Raw genomic sequence first — 16637 nt, 5'->3', positions numbered from 1 at the left:
AATCAGTGAAACCATCACGTCAGGAATAACTGACACGGTTCCACATGAAGTGAGTTTGATATAAGAAGGTCGTCTGAATAAAGGACCAGTCTGGTCCTGGTTCTGGATGTTTCCTCTTTAGCCTTGTTAGGTTTAGTTGGATCTTACCTATCGGTTCTGTTTTCAGACGGCGGGGGTTTAAGAGTCCGGTCTGTCCAGAGGTGGGACCGTGGGAAGAGTCGGATCAGAACTCTCAGACCCTCGACCACCACATGGAGATAAATAAGAGATCTGAGGTTAGAGCGACGTCTCTATCCGGCCACCGGACTCCAGGGTGCAGGTGGTGCTGGTCCCCCTCGAGATACTGGGTCTGGACTAGAGAGGAAGGAGGTGCAGAGGAGGAGGAGCTGAGAGACTCCAGGGAGAAAAAGAACCGTAGCTTTTTAGTCCTCAGTCCTCAGGAGTGAGGCCTCCACAGCCCAGGGACAGATGGACTCACCACAGACCCGACTGGACCGACTGGACCGACTGGACCCGGCTCCCTTCTCTGTTTGGACTATGAGATCCTGTCTAAGCCCTGAGGGACGCTATGAGGGGGGGGGGGGGGGTCCGTCCAGCGTCCCCAGCAGGTCCATGGTCCATTACATCTATTGGAGCTGATCTCATTGGATCAGGAAAAGGCTTTGAACCGTGTTGAGTTTCCTCTGGTTTGGGTTCAGCCCGGTTCCTTCGCTCAGGTCCAGGTGTTGGACTGTGGCGCCAAGACTGTGGCGAAGGTTAATGGTGGTCTCCTTCCTGTTGACTCTAACCACACACACACACACACACACACACAGACACACAGACACACACACACACACACACACACAGACACACACACACACACAGACACAGACACACACACACACACACACACACACACACACACACAGTATTAGAAGCTTCCTGCAGGAAGCAGAAAGGTGTTAGAGTCTTAATATAAACCTGGTGAATCCAGGTTAAAGAAACATGAGTAATGTCAGAAACAAATGAATCTTGAAGAGATGATGATGTCGTTTGTCTCTGTGTTTATTAACACAGGTGCTTTTTATTCTTTTAGTTTAAATGTGGGTGTTTTTAGAGGAAACGCTGCACGTTAACAGAGTGAGAGAAGTAAACAAGACCACACACACCACAAGCTACAACTAAATGTCACAAACCAACAGGCCTCAGACCAGCGCAACACAAAGAATCACCACATACAGACGAGTGCTACACACAAACATAACACTTCCACCCAGAGCCAGTGTCAGTGTAGATCTGCACCACACAGACGCTGACAAATCAGACTTATAACAACAGGACTATCTGCTACCGCACAGTTGAAAATAAATACTGCAACTCTTACATGAATCAACACAACTCAAGCACTAAACTGTACTACCCCTCCCCACCAGAAACCATGTAACTACACAAACACACAGTTCACACAAAACGTACACAGGAGCACAACTACAGCAGCTACAGAAGCTTTTAATTTCATCGTGCTGCTGTTCAGTGACAATAAACCGAGACTCTGATCTGATCAGAGACACGTCCTTCTCTCTGTTACAGTGATACTACAGGTGTTAAACTCTTCTCCTGCACATCATCCTGCCAGAGGCCACAGACCTGACCATGATGTGGATGTGTCCAGTCTCTGATGAGGTTTGGGCAGATTACTCTGGTGCTGCAGTAGAAGGTGGAGAGGATGTTGCACATGCACCGTTCTCATCCTGCAGGAAATGCTGCTGTGCTGGCTTCATCAGAGCTTCATCATCTCACTTTATTCTGGATCTGACCTGCAGCCGGAGACGGAGACGCACTGAGGAGACTCGTCCTGCAGCACTGAGGTGATCAGACCTGGATCTGACCTCTGCTCCACAACAACATTCCTGATCCCATCAGTTAGCACCAGGACAAACTGCAATTCAAAACATGAATACATGGACAGGTGCATGATGGGAAGTGCTCCAGCAGCCTACACCAAGGGGGTAAGACTCATTTTAGTTCAGGGGCCAAACAAATGCTTACATTTAATTAATTATCCCTTTAAATGAGTAATTTGGACATATTGCTGCCATCTGCTGTGTAGTTCTGGATCTCAGTGTTGTGTTCTGTTTATGATTGATCACATCACCGCGACCACATTGGAAAAAATTCCAATAGGTTCCAGTTTTACTGAAAATGTGCGTTAATGACTAATTTTTGTGCCAGTACTTAGATATGTTTGACACCGTTGGCCTAGACCTAGAGAGACCCAGAGACCCAAACTGGGACCTGGTTCTCCGGGAGAGGGCCCTGGTAGCTGAAGGCTCTACCTCCTGTTCTACCTCCTGTTCTACTGGAGAACCGAACCACCAGGAGGACAGAACCTGGCTGCTGTGGTTCTTCTTCTTATTTATGTAAATACAGGTCACTGAATACAGTGTTTGTAGTTTACACTTTATTTTAAAATATGAATGCATAAACTCTTTATTTCTACATTTCCTGGTTCAACTTCTTCTTCTTCACATTTCAGCTTTAAAGAACAAGGTGTTGATGACATGATTCACTTGGATGGAGAAAAAACAGGAGATGGTTATTAAGCCGCATGGACACGTACCACCTGCTAGAACAATCCAGCTGACAGTTATGGTTCTAAAGACTTCAGAGTCTTCACCAGCTGCTGTCTACATCTCAGCTTTGTTTTGATCCAGCCCGACCTGGACGATCTGGACCCTTCGCACATTATTAATTAAAGTGAATAATTTGATAACCCGTCTTTGCAAATGCCTGGAACAATTTTTAATACATTGGTGAGAGACATTTTTTGTAATTAACATTGTTATTTAGTGACTGCTTGTAATTCCGTACCTATGGTGGATCAAACTGATAACCAACTTTAATCCAGTTTTAGTGTTAAATTGTAACATTTGGCGTCTGTGAAGCATTTATTAAACCAGGGAAGAAAAATTAATCAGAGCCGAATTGTGCACTTGATTTTATTTCAAAGTATAAATCAGTTTTCACGACGTTTTAGTGATTCTTTGTTTTTTAATTCTAAATGGAAGAGTTTTTCAGACGGACCTTCGGCTGTCAAAACAAAAACAGGAAGTTGTAGTAGTAGTATTCTGTCTGAGCTCGCCCCGCCCACACCTGCTCCGCTACGCACGTTTAGTGGGCGGAGCGATTCACTAACGGACGTACGCACAGTAGTGACGTTAGAACCCGGTTGGCCGCTAGCGTACGTCAGCAGCGTCTCTTCATCGTATCTGTCAGAGGACATTTAAATGGCCTCGGTGTCTAGCGGCAGTGCGCACAGCCCCGGAATAAGTCTGATATCTGGTCTAACGGCGTCTCCGCCGGTCCCTGCCGGTCTCTGGAGCCTCTAAGGCCGCATTCATTCGCTAAGTTTGTCCGGGAAGTTTTAAAAATGAGCGACGAGGATGACTTCTTGCAAAAAGCCCGGAACGGGTTTGAGGATCTGTGCCGAGCCTTGAACATGGACGAGGAGGCGAGTACCGAGGCGTGGAAGGTTTACGAGAAGATCAGCAGGAGCTTCACTCTGGAGGTGAGACCGGACCCGGTCTGCTTTTATTTACTAGTCCCCCGCCCACCCCGACACCTAGCTAGCAAGCTAAGCTAAGGACTAACAGCTAACACATCCGTCAACATGTTACTCTGCTAATGCTAAGAGCTAGTTGAGCTAACAGCTCCATCAATATGACGAATATATAGTTTACATGTTAGCCTCCTAATGCTAACAGCTAGCAAGCTAAGATAATCTTACTGCGAACAGCTCCATCAACATATTGGATATATATAGATATTTTGTTCTAGTAGTCTAATCTGGAGTTAAATGATCTGGACTTAAATGATCTGGACTATTCTACTTAGTGATCTGGACTAGTCTGCTAAGTGATCTGGATTTTAAATGATCTGGACTAGTCTACCTAGTGATCTGGACTAAAATGATCTGGACTACCTAATCATCTGACCAGTGTTTAGATTAGAATAACTTCCCTAGAGACTAGATTAGTGTTCATAGCTGGACCCCGGAGACCTGGACTCTAACCTGGACTCAGACCTAGACCCCAGAGACCTGGACCCTAGAGACCTGGACCCCGGAGACCTGGACCCCAGAGACCTGGACCCCAGAGACCTGGACCCCAGAGACCTGGACTCTAACCTGGACCCCGGAGAGCAGGTGTGTCTAACGCCTGCCGTCTTGTGCGCAGGGCAGTGTGCTCCACTGGTTGGCCTGCGCCCTCTACGTTGCCTGCAGGTCCTCGGTGCCCACGGTGGGTCAGGGCTCCACCGAGGGCAACTACGTCTCTCTGACCCGGATCCTGCGCTGCTCACAAATGAGGTTTGTTAGTTCATCTGCTCATCAGCATCTGGTCCTGGACTCCACATGAAGTACTGACCTGCCCCCCCCCTCCATCCCCCCCAAGTCTCATCGAGTTCTTCAGGAAGATGAAGAAGTGGCAGGACATGACCAACCAGCCGCAGGAGTTCCGCCTCAGCACCGACCGTCTGGAGAGAACTTTCACTGTGTCGGCCGTCATCTTCAAGAAGTACGTCCCCATCTTCAGGTCCATCTTCAAGCCCCCGTCAGAGGAGCCGGCCCGGGTCCACCGCAGCCGCAAGCAGAGGTAGGACCCCCCGACCCCACCTCCCTGACCCCCTGACCCACCTCACCTCCCCGACCCCCCGACCCCACCTCCCACCTGAACCCCCCGACCCCACCTCCCTCACCCCCCTCACCCCCCTCCCCCCGACACCCCTCACCTCCCTCACCCCCTCACCCCCTGACCCCCCTGACTTGTCCGGCTGCTGCTGAAGTTGATGAATTTCAAAACGTGACGTTTTTTGTTTTCTTGCAGACGCCATCCCTGCACCGTGACCGAGCTCTTCAACTTCTGCTGGGTTTTATTCCTGCAGGCTAAAGGTAACAGGAACTCTGTAAGGACTCTGCAGGAACTCTGTAAGAACTCTGCAGGAACTCTGCAGGAACTCTGCAGGAACTCTGTAAGAACTCTGCAGGAACTCTGTAAGAACTCTGTAGAAATTCTGCAGGAACTCTGTTTGAATGCCACCTGAGCGACAAGTCCAGTCTCTACTAAAAATGCAGGGAGGGGGGTATTTCCATGGCCCAGCAGCTGCATCCCAGCCAAACATCACCAATATCACTACAGAGTGTGGGATGCAGAGTGTGGGATGCAGAGCGTGGGATGCAGAGCGTGGGATGCAGAGCGTGGGATGCAGAGCGTGGGATGCAGAGCGTGGGATGCAGAGCGTGGGATGCAGCTCCACTGGACTCTAGAGCAGTGGAGACGTTCTCTGGAGGGACATCTGGAAACCTGATGGACCAGTCTGGGTCTGGAGGTTCCCAGGAGAACGCTGCTGGTCTGACTGCACTGGGCCAAGGGTGGAGTTTGGAGGGGGGGTTATGGGGGGGGCTGGTTGTTCAGGAGTTGGACTTGGTCCCTTAGTTCCAGTCAGAGGAACCCTGAAGACATTCTGGACAGTTTCTATGCTCTCAACTTAGTGGGACCAGTTTGGGAAGCTCCTAATCCTGAGGAAAACCTTCAGGAAGAGCTGGAGCTGTTAGAGACGTCACATTAAACCCTGGAGACTAAGAACGGACCTGACTGGAGTTCATATGAGTGGAGAGGCTGATGAATGAATGAATGAATGAATGAATGAATGAATGAATGTACATGTAGTTGTGTATATATCGTGTATCTTTTGAAGGCTAATATTTGTGATGTAGGAGTCTGTTCAGACCGGTTCCTCGTCCTAACTCTGTCTGGTCTTGGTCTGGTCCAGGGAACTTCCCCATGATCAGTGATGACCTGGTGAACTCGTACCACCTCCTGCTTTGTGCCCTGGACCTGGTCTTCACCAACGCTCTGCTGTGCAACGCCAGGAAAGAGCTGCTCAACCCCAACTTCAAGGGTTCGAATCCTCCTCCTACATTCACTGTTTCTACATCTACTCTAACAACGTGTTTATGTTCTGTAGAATAGTTTAGAACATTTACCTTTTATTTCTGTTTTATTTTTTTAATGTACCTGCACATTGACAGTGACACAGGCCATTCTATTCCATTCTATTCCATTCTATTCTGTTCTATTCTGTTCTATTCCATTCTATTCTGTTCTATTCTGTTCTGTTCTATTCTATTCTGTAATGATCCGTCCTCACTACTGTCCTCCTCTGTCTGTCCCCATCCTGCAGGTCTCCCAGAAGACTTCAGCAGTAAGGACTTCCGGCCGTCCCCTGTGCTGTCCTCCGTCCTGTCCCCGGGCCCGTCCCCAGGCCTGTCCCCAGGCCCGTCCCCAGGCCCGTCCTGCTTCATGGAGCATCTGTGTGAGCTACATGACGGTCTGGTGCTGGAGGCCAAAGGAGTCAAAGAGCACTTCTGGAAACCCTTCATCAAGAAACTCTTCCACAAGAGGGTGAGACACGTCTCCAGCCATGTCCCAGATGTGGACCAGGGAGGTCCAACTCATTCAGACCAGATCCAGGACCGTTCTAGTGTAATGACCTATGACCGATGTGTCTCTGTGGACTGGGACATAGACGAATTTATAAACCAATAGAAGACGATGACTTCAGTGCTGCTGTTCCTGATGTGTCCACTGGGGGGCGCTCTGTCTTCAGAGAGTCCCAAACTAAACGTCCTGTCTGTGTCCTTGTCCTCTCCACAGATCCTCCGAGGGAAGGAGGACAGTCTGACCGGCTTCCTGGACCCCATGAACTTTGGAGACAGCTTGTGAGTAGAGAACGAGACAATGGACGGGTCACGGACTAGAGACTGGTTTATTATTAAAGGACGGACTCCTCTCTGTCCTCAGCTTGTCCCTCAGTCGTCTCTATGAGGAACACGTCCTGTCCACCGGCGGTCTGGACGAGAGGATCTTCACTGGGGAGGGGGCGAGTGAGGACATCGGGACCCCGGGGCCCTGTCTGTGTGAGGCCGTGGAGAACCAGGACAGCGCCCCCTTCAGGCTTCACAGCAAACTCACGGTCAGACCTCAGACCCCCCCCCACTCCTCCTCCTCCTCCTCCTCCTCCTCCTCCTCCTCCTCCAGCCATTTAACCAGCCTCCGTCTCCTCTTCAGGCCTCGGCTCTGAAGGTGTCCACCCCTCTGACCGGGAGGAGGTACATCCAGGACACCAGCCTGGCGTCTCCACTCTCGTCCGCCATGAAGAGCGTTGGACGTCTCCACACCTTGTTGTCAGGGACCAAACAGGGACCGAGCGCTAAGCTAACGGAGACGCTCAGGTTTGTCTCCTGTTCTCTAGAGGGGACCAGTTTAATGTGGATTAATGTGGGAGGTGGTCTCTGATCTTAACCCGTCTAGGATTAGTAAAGTAATAATTCACCATAAATGAGCTGAACCCTGGTCCTGGTACCACTGAGGTCCTGACATAAACCTGGTCCTGACGTAAACCTGGTCCTGGCGTAAACCTGGTCCTGACGTAAACCTGGTCCTGGCGTAAACCTGGTCTAGGAAGGACAGATGTTAGGGAGCAGAGTAGGTGCCAGGTCCCAGGTAGAACCAGTCCCCTAAGGACAGGACCACTGAGACCATTGAAAGCAGGACTGGTCATGTGTGATGTCATAAAGCGCTTCCCTGCAGGGCCTGCGCCAGGGACCCCAGTGATGTCATCAGCAGGCGCCTGAAGGACATGTTTGACATCTTCTCCCAGCACCATGAGGACAGCACTGAGGACAGCAGAGGGATGGGCAAAGGTAGGAACACGGCCCCCGACCCACCAGGACAGAGACCTGCTCCGAGCCTGAACCCAGTGTCTCCTCACAGATATAGCAGTGAAGTATTTCCGCCTGGCGGAGGCGCTGTACTACCGCATCCTGGAGTCCATCATCGAGAGGGAGAGGATGATCCTGGGAGACGCTGACCTCTCTGTGAGTATATTATATCATCTTATCTTATATTATATTATATTATATAATGTCATGTGTGTCTCAGTGTATCCTGGAGCAGGACGTCTTCCACCGCTCTCTCCTCGTCTGTTGTCTGGAGATCGTCATCTTCTCGTATCGTCCTCCTGGAGACTTCCCCAACATCATCAGGATCTTCCAGCTCCCAGCGTATCACTTCTACAAGGTACCAGGTATCAGCCAATCACAGGCCAGCAGCCCAGGTGCAGGAGGCGGGGCTCTAACGGGCAGGTGTGTCTCCAGGTGATCGAGGTGTTGGTGCGCTCTGAGCAGGGTCTCTATCGGGACGTGGTCAAACACCTGAACCAGGTGGAGGAGCAGGTCCTGGAGACTCTGGCCTGGACCAGGGACTCTCCTCTGTGGGACAGTCTGCACGCGTCCAAGGACCAGGTCCCCACCTGTCAGGAGGTCAGAGACGACTCATCCGTCCTACGTCCTCTCCTCTGTCCATGTCCTGCAGGTGTGTCAGGTGTCTCCTGTGTGTCTGTGTTGCAGGTGATGCCTCCTCAGTACCTGGAGCAGAGCGATGAGAGCGGAGGCGCCACCTTGACCCCAGTCAGGCCAGAGGTCAAAGGTCAGACCACACGATCACATGACCTTTGACCTTGTCCTGCACATGGACACACGACTAATGAGACTCAGACTTTAATGCTCTGCAGGAAGTGACCTGGTCTCAGCTTAGATGCACATTAAAGAATAAATAAATAAATAAAATACAAAAGCGTGTGTTCTGCCCTTGGACCCACAGGGAGGACAGATCATTAATAACATGAATGACGCCCCCCCCCTCCCCCCTCTGTCCCTTCAGTGTCTCCGTCCCCCACCACCCTCCTGGACCGGTACAGCACCCCCCCCACTGGTTCAGTCTGCCGCCGTCTCTTTGTGGACCCGGTGGACGGCGAGTCCACGGCCGCTCCCACCAAGACCGGCCTCGTCACCGCCACCATCCCGGCCGGCCAGACTGTGGTCACCATGGCAACCGCCACGGTTACCGCCAACAACGGGCAGACAGTGACCATTCCTGTTCAGGGTGAGAGATGGAAACGCACTCATTCTGGTCGTGTGAGACGTCACATGTTCTCAGACCCGTCATTTATTTAAGAAAAACAAGCTGACCTCTGACCTCTGTGCAGGCATAGCCAATGAGAGCGGAGGCATCACCTTCATCCCGTTCCAGGTGAGCGTGTCCGGACAGACCGGGACCCTGCAGCCGGTGTCCGCCCACCCCCTGACCAGCACCCTGACCGTTCAATCAGCCGCCGCCAAAACGGCCACGAAGGCCTCCAGCCGCCCACTGAGGAAGGGCTCCCTGTCCCTGTTCTTCAGGAAGGTACGAGTCTGAGCGTGCTCACTGGGGCCGCAGCGTTAAGTTAGCGTTAAGTTAGCGTTAAGTTAGCGTTAAGTTAGCGTTAGCATAGCCCCTAGCTACAGGGGCTGTGATTGGTCCTCGTTAGTGTTTAATGGAACCAGAGCTGTGATTGGTCCTCGTTAGTGTTTAATGGAACCAGAGCTGTGATTGGTCCTCGTTAGTGTTTAAATGTTACCAGAGATGTGATTGGTCCTCGTTAGTGTTTAAACGTAACCAGAGCTGTGATTGGTCCTCGTTAGTGTTTAATGGAACCAGAGCTGTGATTGGTCCTCGTTAGTGTTTAAATGGAACCAGAGCTGTGATTGGTCCTCGTTAGTGTTTAATGGAACCAGAGCTGTGATTGGTCCTCGTTAGTGTTTAATGGAACCAGAGCTGTGATTGGTCCTCGTTAGTGTTTAATGGAACCAGAGCTGTGATTGGTCCTCGTTAGTGTTTAATGGAACCAGAGCTGTGATTGGTTCTCTTAGTAGTTTAATGAACCAGAGCTGTGATTGGTCCTCGGTTAGTGGTTTAATGGAACCAGAGCTGTGATTGGTCCTCGTTAGTGTTTAATGGAACCAGAGCTGTGATTGGTCCTCGTTAGTGTTTAATGGAACCAGAGCTGTGATTGGTCCTCGTTAGTGTTTAATGGAACCAGAGCTGTGATTGGTTCTCTTAGTAGCCGTGTGTCCATGTTCTAGCTGATAGTTGTGGGTCAGTAGAGACCGGGTCAGGGTTGAGGGTTCACTGGGCCCAGTCCGGTCTGGGGTGTCCTGGTCCTGGTCTCTGACCCTCTCGTCCTGTCTCAGGTCTACCACCTGGCCAGTGTCCGTCTCCGGGACCTCTGCTCTAAGCTGGACGTGTCCTCTGAGCTGAGGAGGAAGATCTGGACGTGTTTTGAGTTTTCTCTGGTTCACTGCACCGACATGATGAAGGACCGACACCTGGACCAGATCCTCATGTGTTCGGTCTACGTCACCGCCAAGGTCTCCTCCTCCTTTACTCCTCCTTTACTCCTCCTCCTCTACTCCTCCTCCTCTCCTCCTCCTTTACTCCTCCTCTACTCCTCCTTTACTCCTCCTCCTTTACTCCTCCTCCTTTACTCCTCCTCTACTCCTCCTTTACTCCTCCTCCTTTACTCCTCCTCTCCTCCTCCTTTACTCCTCCTCCTCTACTCCTCTCCTCTCCTCCTCTCCTCCTCCTCCTCTCCTCCTCTACTCCTCCTCCTCTCCTCCTCCTTTACTCCTCCTTTACTCCTCCTCCTTTACTCCTCCTCCTCTACTCCTCCTCCTCTACTCCTCTCCTCTCCTCCTCCTTTACTCCTCCTCTACTCCTCCTCTACTCCTCTCCTCTCCTCCTCCTCTCCTCCTCTACTCCTCCTTCTCCTCCTCCTCTCCTCCTACCCTCCTCCCTCCTCCTCCTTCTCCTCCTTCTCCTCCTCTACCTCCTCTCCTCTCCTCCTCCTCTCCTCCTCTCTCCTCCTTTACTCCTCCTTTACTCCTCCTCTTCCCTCCTCTCCTCCTCCTTTACTCTCCTTACTCCTCCTTATCTCCTCCTTCTCTCCCTCCTCCTTACTCCTCCTCTCCTCCTCCTTTACTCCTCCTTACTCCTCTCCTTACTCCTCTCCTCTCTCCTCCTCCTCTACTCTCTCTCCTCCTTCTCTTCTCCTCCTCTACTCCTCCTCTTACTCTCCTTTACTCCTCCTCCTCTCCTCTTCTCTCCTCTTCTATCTCCTTCTCTCTCCTCTCCTCCTCTCCTCTCCTCCTCTCTCTCTCTCTCCTCTCCTCCTCCTTTACTCGTCTTTAGTCTCGTCTACTCCCACTATGACCGCCTCCGTTATCTCTCTACGTCTTACTCCTCCTCCTTTACTCCTCCTCTCCTCCTCCTCCTCTCCTCCTCTACTCCTCCTCCTCTCCTCCTCCTTTACTCCTCCTTTACTCCTCCTCCTCTACTCCTCCTCCTTTACTCCTCCTTTACTCCTCCTCCTCTACTCCTCCTCCTCCTCCTCTACTCCTCCTCCTCTACTCCCCTACTCCTCCTCCTCCTCCTTTACTCCTCCTTTACTCCTCTACTCCTCTACTCCTCCTCCTCCTCTACTCCTCCTTTACTCCTCCACTCCCCTACTCCTCCTCCTCCTCCTCTACTCCTCCTCTACTCCTCCTTTACTCCTCCTTTACTCCTCCTCCTCCTCCTCCTCTGTGATGACGTCCTGTCCTCTGTCCCTGTCAGGTGACCAGAGAGGACAGATCCTTCCAGACCATCATGAAGTCTTATCGTTCTCAGCCTCAGGCCTCCAGCCACGTAAGAGACGCTTCAATATGTCTCTGTCTCTGTGTCTTCTTATTGTCTCTGTGTCTGTCTCTGTCTCTGTGTCTTCTTATTGTCTCTGTCTCTGTGTCTTCTTATTGTCTCTGTGTCTGTCTCTGTGTCTTCTTATTGTCTCTGTGTCTTCTTATTGTCTCTGTCTCTGTGTCTTCTTATTGTCTCTGTCTGTCTCTGTGTCTTCTTATTGTCTCTGTCTCTGTGTCTGTCTCTGTGTCTTTTTATTGTCTCTGTGTCTGTGTCTTCTTATTGTCTCTGTGTCTGTGTCTCAGGTCTACAGGAGTGTCCTGGTCTCACGGATGAGGACACGTGTCTCTGGAGACGAGTCCAGCAAACTGAGCTCAGCTGAGAGTCAGGACACAGGTAAGACCAGGTCTGGGACACCTGTCCCCCCCATGTTGTCCTCCTGTCTTCTAATGCTGTCTAACCTCCGTCCAGCAGGTGGAGACATCAGTCCAGTTCCTATTCGCTCCAGCAGCACCTTACCCCCCCCCACAGGCAGCGCCCCCCCTACCCCCACCCAGACCCCGCCCTCCCAGACCCAGACCCCCCCCCAGGCCCCGCCCTCCCTGGGAGGTGAGGAGGAGCGAGGAGACCTGATCCACTTCTACAACCAGGTCTACGTCAAACAGATGAGACCGTTCGCTCTGAGATACTCGCCCAGTTCCAGCTCCAGCTCCAGCTCCCCGTCTGCAGCGGTACGGCAACGCGATGGCAACACGGCAACACACGGCAACACATCAACACACGGCAACACGCAGCAACGCACGGCAACGCATCAACACACAGCAACGCATCAACACACAGCAACATGTCAACACACGGCAACACGGCAACGCGGCAACACACAGCAACGCAGCAACACACAGCAACGCGTCAACACACGGCAACACAGCAACACATCAACACACGGCAACCCGTCAACACGCGGCAACACGGCAACACATGTCCACACGGCAACACGTCAACACAGCAAAACACATCAACACGCGGCAACACACGGCAACACACGGCAACACACGGCAACACATCAACACACGGCAACACGCAGCAACACACGGCAACACGGCAACACACGGCAACACATCAGCACGGCAACGCGTCAACACATTAACACACGGCAACACACGTCAACACACGGCAACGTGTCAACACGGCAACGCATCAACACACGGCAACATGTCAACACACGGCAACGCAGCAACACACAGCAACGCGTCAACACATGGCAACACAGCAACACATCAACACACGGCAACACAGCAACACATCAACACACGGCAACCCGTCAACACACGGCAGCACCTCAACACGCGGCAACACGGCAACACATCAGCACGGCAACACATTAACACACGGCAACACACGTCAACACACGGCAACACATCAACGCGGCAACACATGGCAACGCATCAACACACAGCAACGCGTCAACACGCAGCAACATGTCAACACACAGCAACACGGCAACGCGTCAACACACAGCAACACGGCAACGCGTCAACACACGGCAACGCGGCAACACACGGCAACGCGGCAACACACGGCAACGCGGCAACACACGGCAACACACGGCAACGAGTCAACACACAGCAACACGCGGCAACACGGCAAACCCGGCAACACGAGTCAACACACAGCAACACACGGCAACACATCAACACACGGCAACACGGCAATGCAGCAACACATCAACACACGGCAACGCGGCAACACACGGCAACACACAGCAACGCGTCAACACATGGCAACACATCAACACACGGCAACGCGGCAACACACGGCAACACACGGCAACACACAGCAACGCGTCAACACATGGCAACGCATCAACACACGGCAACACATCAACACACGGCAACATGTCAACACACGGCAACACAGCAACGCATCAACACGTCAACACACGGCAAAACGCGGCAACACGCGGCAACACAGCAACACATGGCAACACATCAACACAGCAACACATTAACACATTAACACACGTCAGCTAACACTAACTCGTCCTCCTCTCTGTCCTCTCTGTCCACCTTGTCCCCCCTTGTCTTTCCTCTGCAGCTGGAGACGCCCCCCCTGGTCCCCTACCCCACCCTGAGGACAGGGTGTCCTCGGCGGATGCTTCTGTCCAGCAGACACTCCATCTACATCTCTCCTCATAAGACAGGCTCCGCCCCCTCTCCGCCATCGCCACGGGACAAGATGCACTACTACATCAGCAGCAGCCCCGCCCACGTGAGGCCACGCCCATGCACCAAACTGTCCTGCTCTGTCGTCCGTGTCCTCTGACCCCTGTGTCCTCTGTCCTCAGCGTCTCCAGGAGATCAACAGCATGATCCGGACCGGAGAGACGCCGACCAGGAAGCGCAGCCTCCCTCTGGAGGACGAGACGTCTCCCAAACGAGTTTGTCCTGACAACCACTCGGCTCTCCTGCGCCGCCTGCAGGACGTCGCCAACGACCGCAGCTCGTCCCACTAACGGGGACAGAGGACGAGGGACGGAGGGACACTCGGCTCCTGATGATGTGCAGACTCGTGACACGTGTGGACACATGATGACTGATGACGTGTGGTCGTTTATTTTTGTTCTCGTTTATCATGAATATTAATGTGAAACAAAGAAGCTGCAGCTTGTGTCTAGATAGTTTTAATGTGGTTTTAACGATGTGTAAATATCTGTACAGAAGAACAAAGAATATTTAACGAGTGCCTTTATTTCTACTCCTCTCTGTTTGTTTGTTAAAATAAAAGAAAATGTTTCTTCTGAAAGACTCACTTCCTGTTTCTGGGTCACATGGTTCCTCCTCTGCCCGGCTGAAGAGCTGCAGTTCCTCCAGCGTCCACTGGTGGCGCCATCGATTCTGACTCTGCGTTAATCTACATCCTCTTCCTATCACCTAAAGATCTGGTCAACCAGTCTACACAGACTACACAGTCTCCTCAGTGCCCCCTGGTTCCCCCCTGGTTCCCCCCTGGTTCACCTCTGGTTCCCCCCTGGTTCCCCCCTGGTTCACCCCTGGTTCCCCCCTGGTTCACCCCTGGTTACCCCTGTTCACCCGCCCCTGGTTCCCCCCCTGGTTCCTCCGGTACCCCTGGTTCCCCCCTGGTTCTTCCCTGGTTCCCCCCTGGTTCCCCCCCTGGTTCCTCCCTGGTTCACCCATGGTTCCCCCCTGGTTCACCCCCTGGTTCCCCCCTGGTTCACCTCTGGTTCCCCCCTAGTTCACCCCTTGTTCACCCCCTGGTTCCCCCCTGGTTCACCCCTGGTTCACCCCTGGTTCTTCCCTGGTTCCCCCCTGGTTCCCCCCCTGGTTCCTCCCTGGTTCACCCATGGTTCCCCCCTGGTTCACCCCCTGGTTCCTCCCTGGTTCCCCCCTGGTTCCTCCCTGGTTCACCCATGGTTCCCCCCTGGTTCCCCCCTGGTTCACCCCTGGTTCCCCCCTGGTTCCTCCCTGGTTCACCCATGGTTCCCCCCTGGTTCCCCCCTTGTTCACCCCTGGTTCCCCCCCGGTTCCCCCCTGCTCCACCTCCGCCCTCTCAAAGCCAGAGGACTGAAACGCCTCTTCAAGAAAACTCGTCTCACAGTACAAAGATCTCTATGAAACCAACATCCTACAGTTCAAAGAGCTCTTTCCTCAGCCAGAACCTCACACTGAACTCGTATCACCTCCTCCGACTCCCTCTGCAAATCACTCATGTCGTTCTTCATAGAGAAAATCTCTTAAATCCACCAACAACTCTCCCTCTCACCTGTAACTCACCTGTTCTGTCCTGTAGCTGGTCCGTCTCCCTCCCGACCATCACAGAAGTCACTGCCCTTATCCTGAAATCAAAGCATCACTGACCCGTCTCTCCTCTGGTTCAAATCATGTGTCTTATTTATTTATTTATTTTAAATAATAAACTTTATTAATAACTACGATCCAGTGCAATGACAGTCACCAGGGGGCAGCATTTCAGAACATCTTATTACATGAACGCGTTCAAACAGCCAGCACCGCGTCAGCTTTTAGTTTTCGTACGGAGCTAAAAGGTCTAGACCTGGTCCAGGAAGAGGTTTAGACCTGGTCCAGGAAGAGGTCCAGACGTGGAGGGTGGTGATCCCTTCTCCTGGTTCTGATTAAAAGCAGCTGCTGAGTTTCTGACCGTCTGGAGTCATGAAAGTGGTTCAGTTCTCACATAACAATAATCCACACGAGACCAAATAAAGATGAAATAGTCTGAAATACAGGCCTTCACAGGCTCTCATTGAAATACTAACCCACTAAGCTTTATCTAAGAGGAAAGTCTTAGTCCTGACCTTAAACGTAGAGACTGTGTCTGCCTCCAGAACCCAAACTGGGAGCTGGTTCCACAGGAGAGGAGCCTGATAGCTGAAGGTTCTACCTCCCATTCTACTTTTAGAACCTCTAGGAACCACAAGCAGACCTGCACTTAGAGATGGTAGTGATCTGTTGGGACAGTATGGTTCTATGAGGTCTTTCAGATATGATGGAGCTCGGCCTTTCAGGGCCTTGTATGTAAGGAGGAGGATTTTAAATTCAATTCTAGATTTTAAAGGGAGCCAATGAAGAGAAGCTAATACTGGAGTAATATGATCTCTCTTGCTAATTCCTGTCAGTGCTCTTGCTGCAGCATTTTGAATCAGTTGGAGGCTTTTTAAAGAGTATTTGGAGCCAGACTGTAACGAGTTACAATAATCCAGCCTGGAAGACACGAATGCATCAACTAGTTTTTCTGCATCTCTCTGAGAAAGGATGCTCCTAATGTTGATGATATTACGAAGGTGGAAGAAAGCAGTCCTGGTCACCTGCTTTATGTGACAATTAAAGGACATATCCTGGTCAAATATAACACCAAGGGTTTTCACAGTAGTACTGGAGGCCAAGGTAACGCCATCCAACAAAAGCAGGTGATTAGATAATGAATCTCTGACATGTTTAGAGCCAAATACGATAACGTCGGTTTTGTCTGAGTTTAAAAGTAGAAAATTACAGGTCATCCAAGCCTTTATGT

At 51.7% G+C, this 16637-nt stretch overlaps 1 protein-coding gene across 3 annotated transcripts; it reads left to right on the top strand.

The window, feature by feature from the left end:
• The first annotated feature begins 3238 nt into the window (after positions 1 to 3238).
• Positions 3239 to 14399, top strand: rbl2 (retinoblastoma-like 2 (p130)). Of its 3 annotated transcripts, none has more exons than XM_047597040.1 (22): positions 3239 to 3550; positions 4218 to 4348; positions 4434 to 4634; positions 4866 to 4930; positions 5812 to 5940; positions 6223 to 6443; positions 6696 to 6760; positions 6843 to 7014; positions 7110 to 7273; positions 7632 to 7744; positions 7815 to 7918; positions 7983 to 8120; positions 8198 to 8362; positions 8450 to 8528; positions 8763 to 8984; positions 9088 to 9284; positions 10112 to 10288; positions 11532 to 11603; positions 11897 to 11987; positions 12063 to 12322; positions 13686 to 13859; positions 13936 to 14399. In XM_047597040.1, the coding sequence occupies exons 1-22, from the start codon at positions 3413 to 3415 to the stop codon at positions 14101 to 14103; spliced, it is 3246 nt and encodes a 1081-aa protein (XP_047452996.1). In that variant the 5' UTR covers positions 3239 to 3412; the 3' UTR covers positions 14104 to 14399. The 3 variants fall into 3 exon arrangements, with proteins under 3 accessions (XP_047452996.1, XP_047452997.1, XP_047452998.1); XM_047597041.1 differs by having other exon boundaries at positions 3413 to 3550; positions 4223 to 4348; XM_047597042.1 differs by lacking the exons at positions 4218 to 4348; positions 4434 to 4634; positions 4866 to 4930 and having other exon boundaries at positions 3423 to 3550.
• The last annotated feature ends 2238 nt before the right edge of the window (positions 14400 to 16637 follow it).

The sequence above is a fragment of the Mugil cephalus genome, chromosome 10, assembly GCF_022458985.1.
Source record: "Mugil cephalus isolate CIBA_MC_2020 chromosome 10, CIBA_Mcephalus_1.1, whole genome shotgun sequence".
Classification (NCBI taxonomy): Eukaryota; Metazoa; Chordata; class Actinopteri; order Mugiliformes; family Mugilidae; genus Mugil; species Mugil cephalus.
The sequence above is the reverse complement of the archived record's forward strand: the minus strand, read 5'-3'. Positions and strand labels throughout refer to the sequence as shown.

What these genes read in the sequence shown, in the direction of transcription:
- rbl2 (XM_047597040.1), top strand. Translation starts at nt 3,413, where the DNA reads ATGAGCGACGAGGATGACTTCTTGCAAAAAGCCCGGAACGGGTTTGAG. An exon ending in TTTATTCCTGCAGGCTAAAG is followed by an intron (nt 4,931 to 5,811) that starts GTAACAGGAACT and finishes GGTCTGGTCCAG; the next exon opens with GGAACTTCCCCATGATCAGT. An exon ending in AGAAACTCTTCCACAAGAGG is followed by an intron (nt 6,444 to 6,695) that starts GTGAGACACGTC and finishes TCCTCTCCACAG; the next exon opens with ATCCTCCGAGGGAAGGAGGA.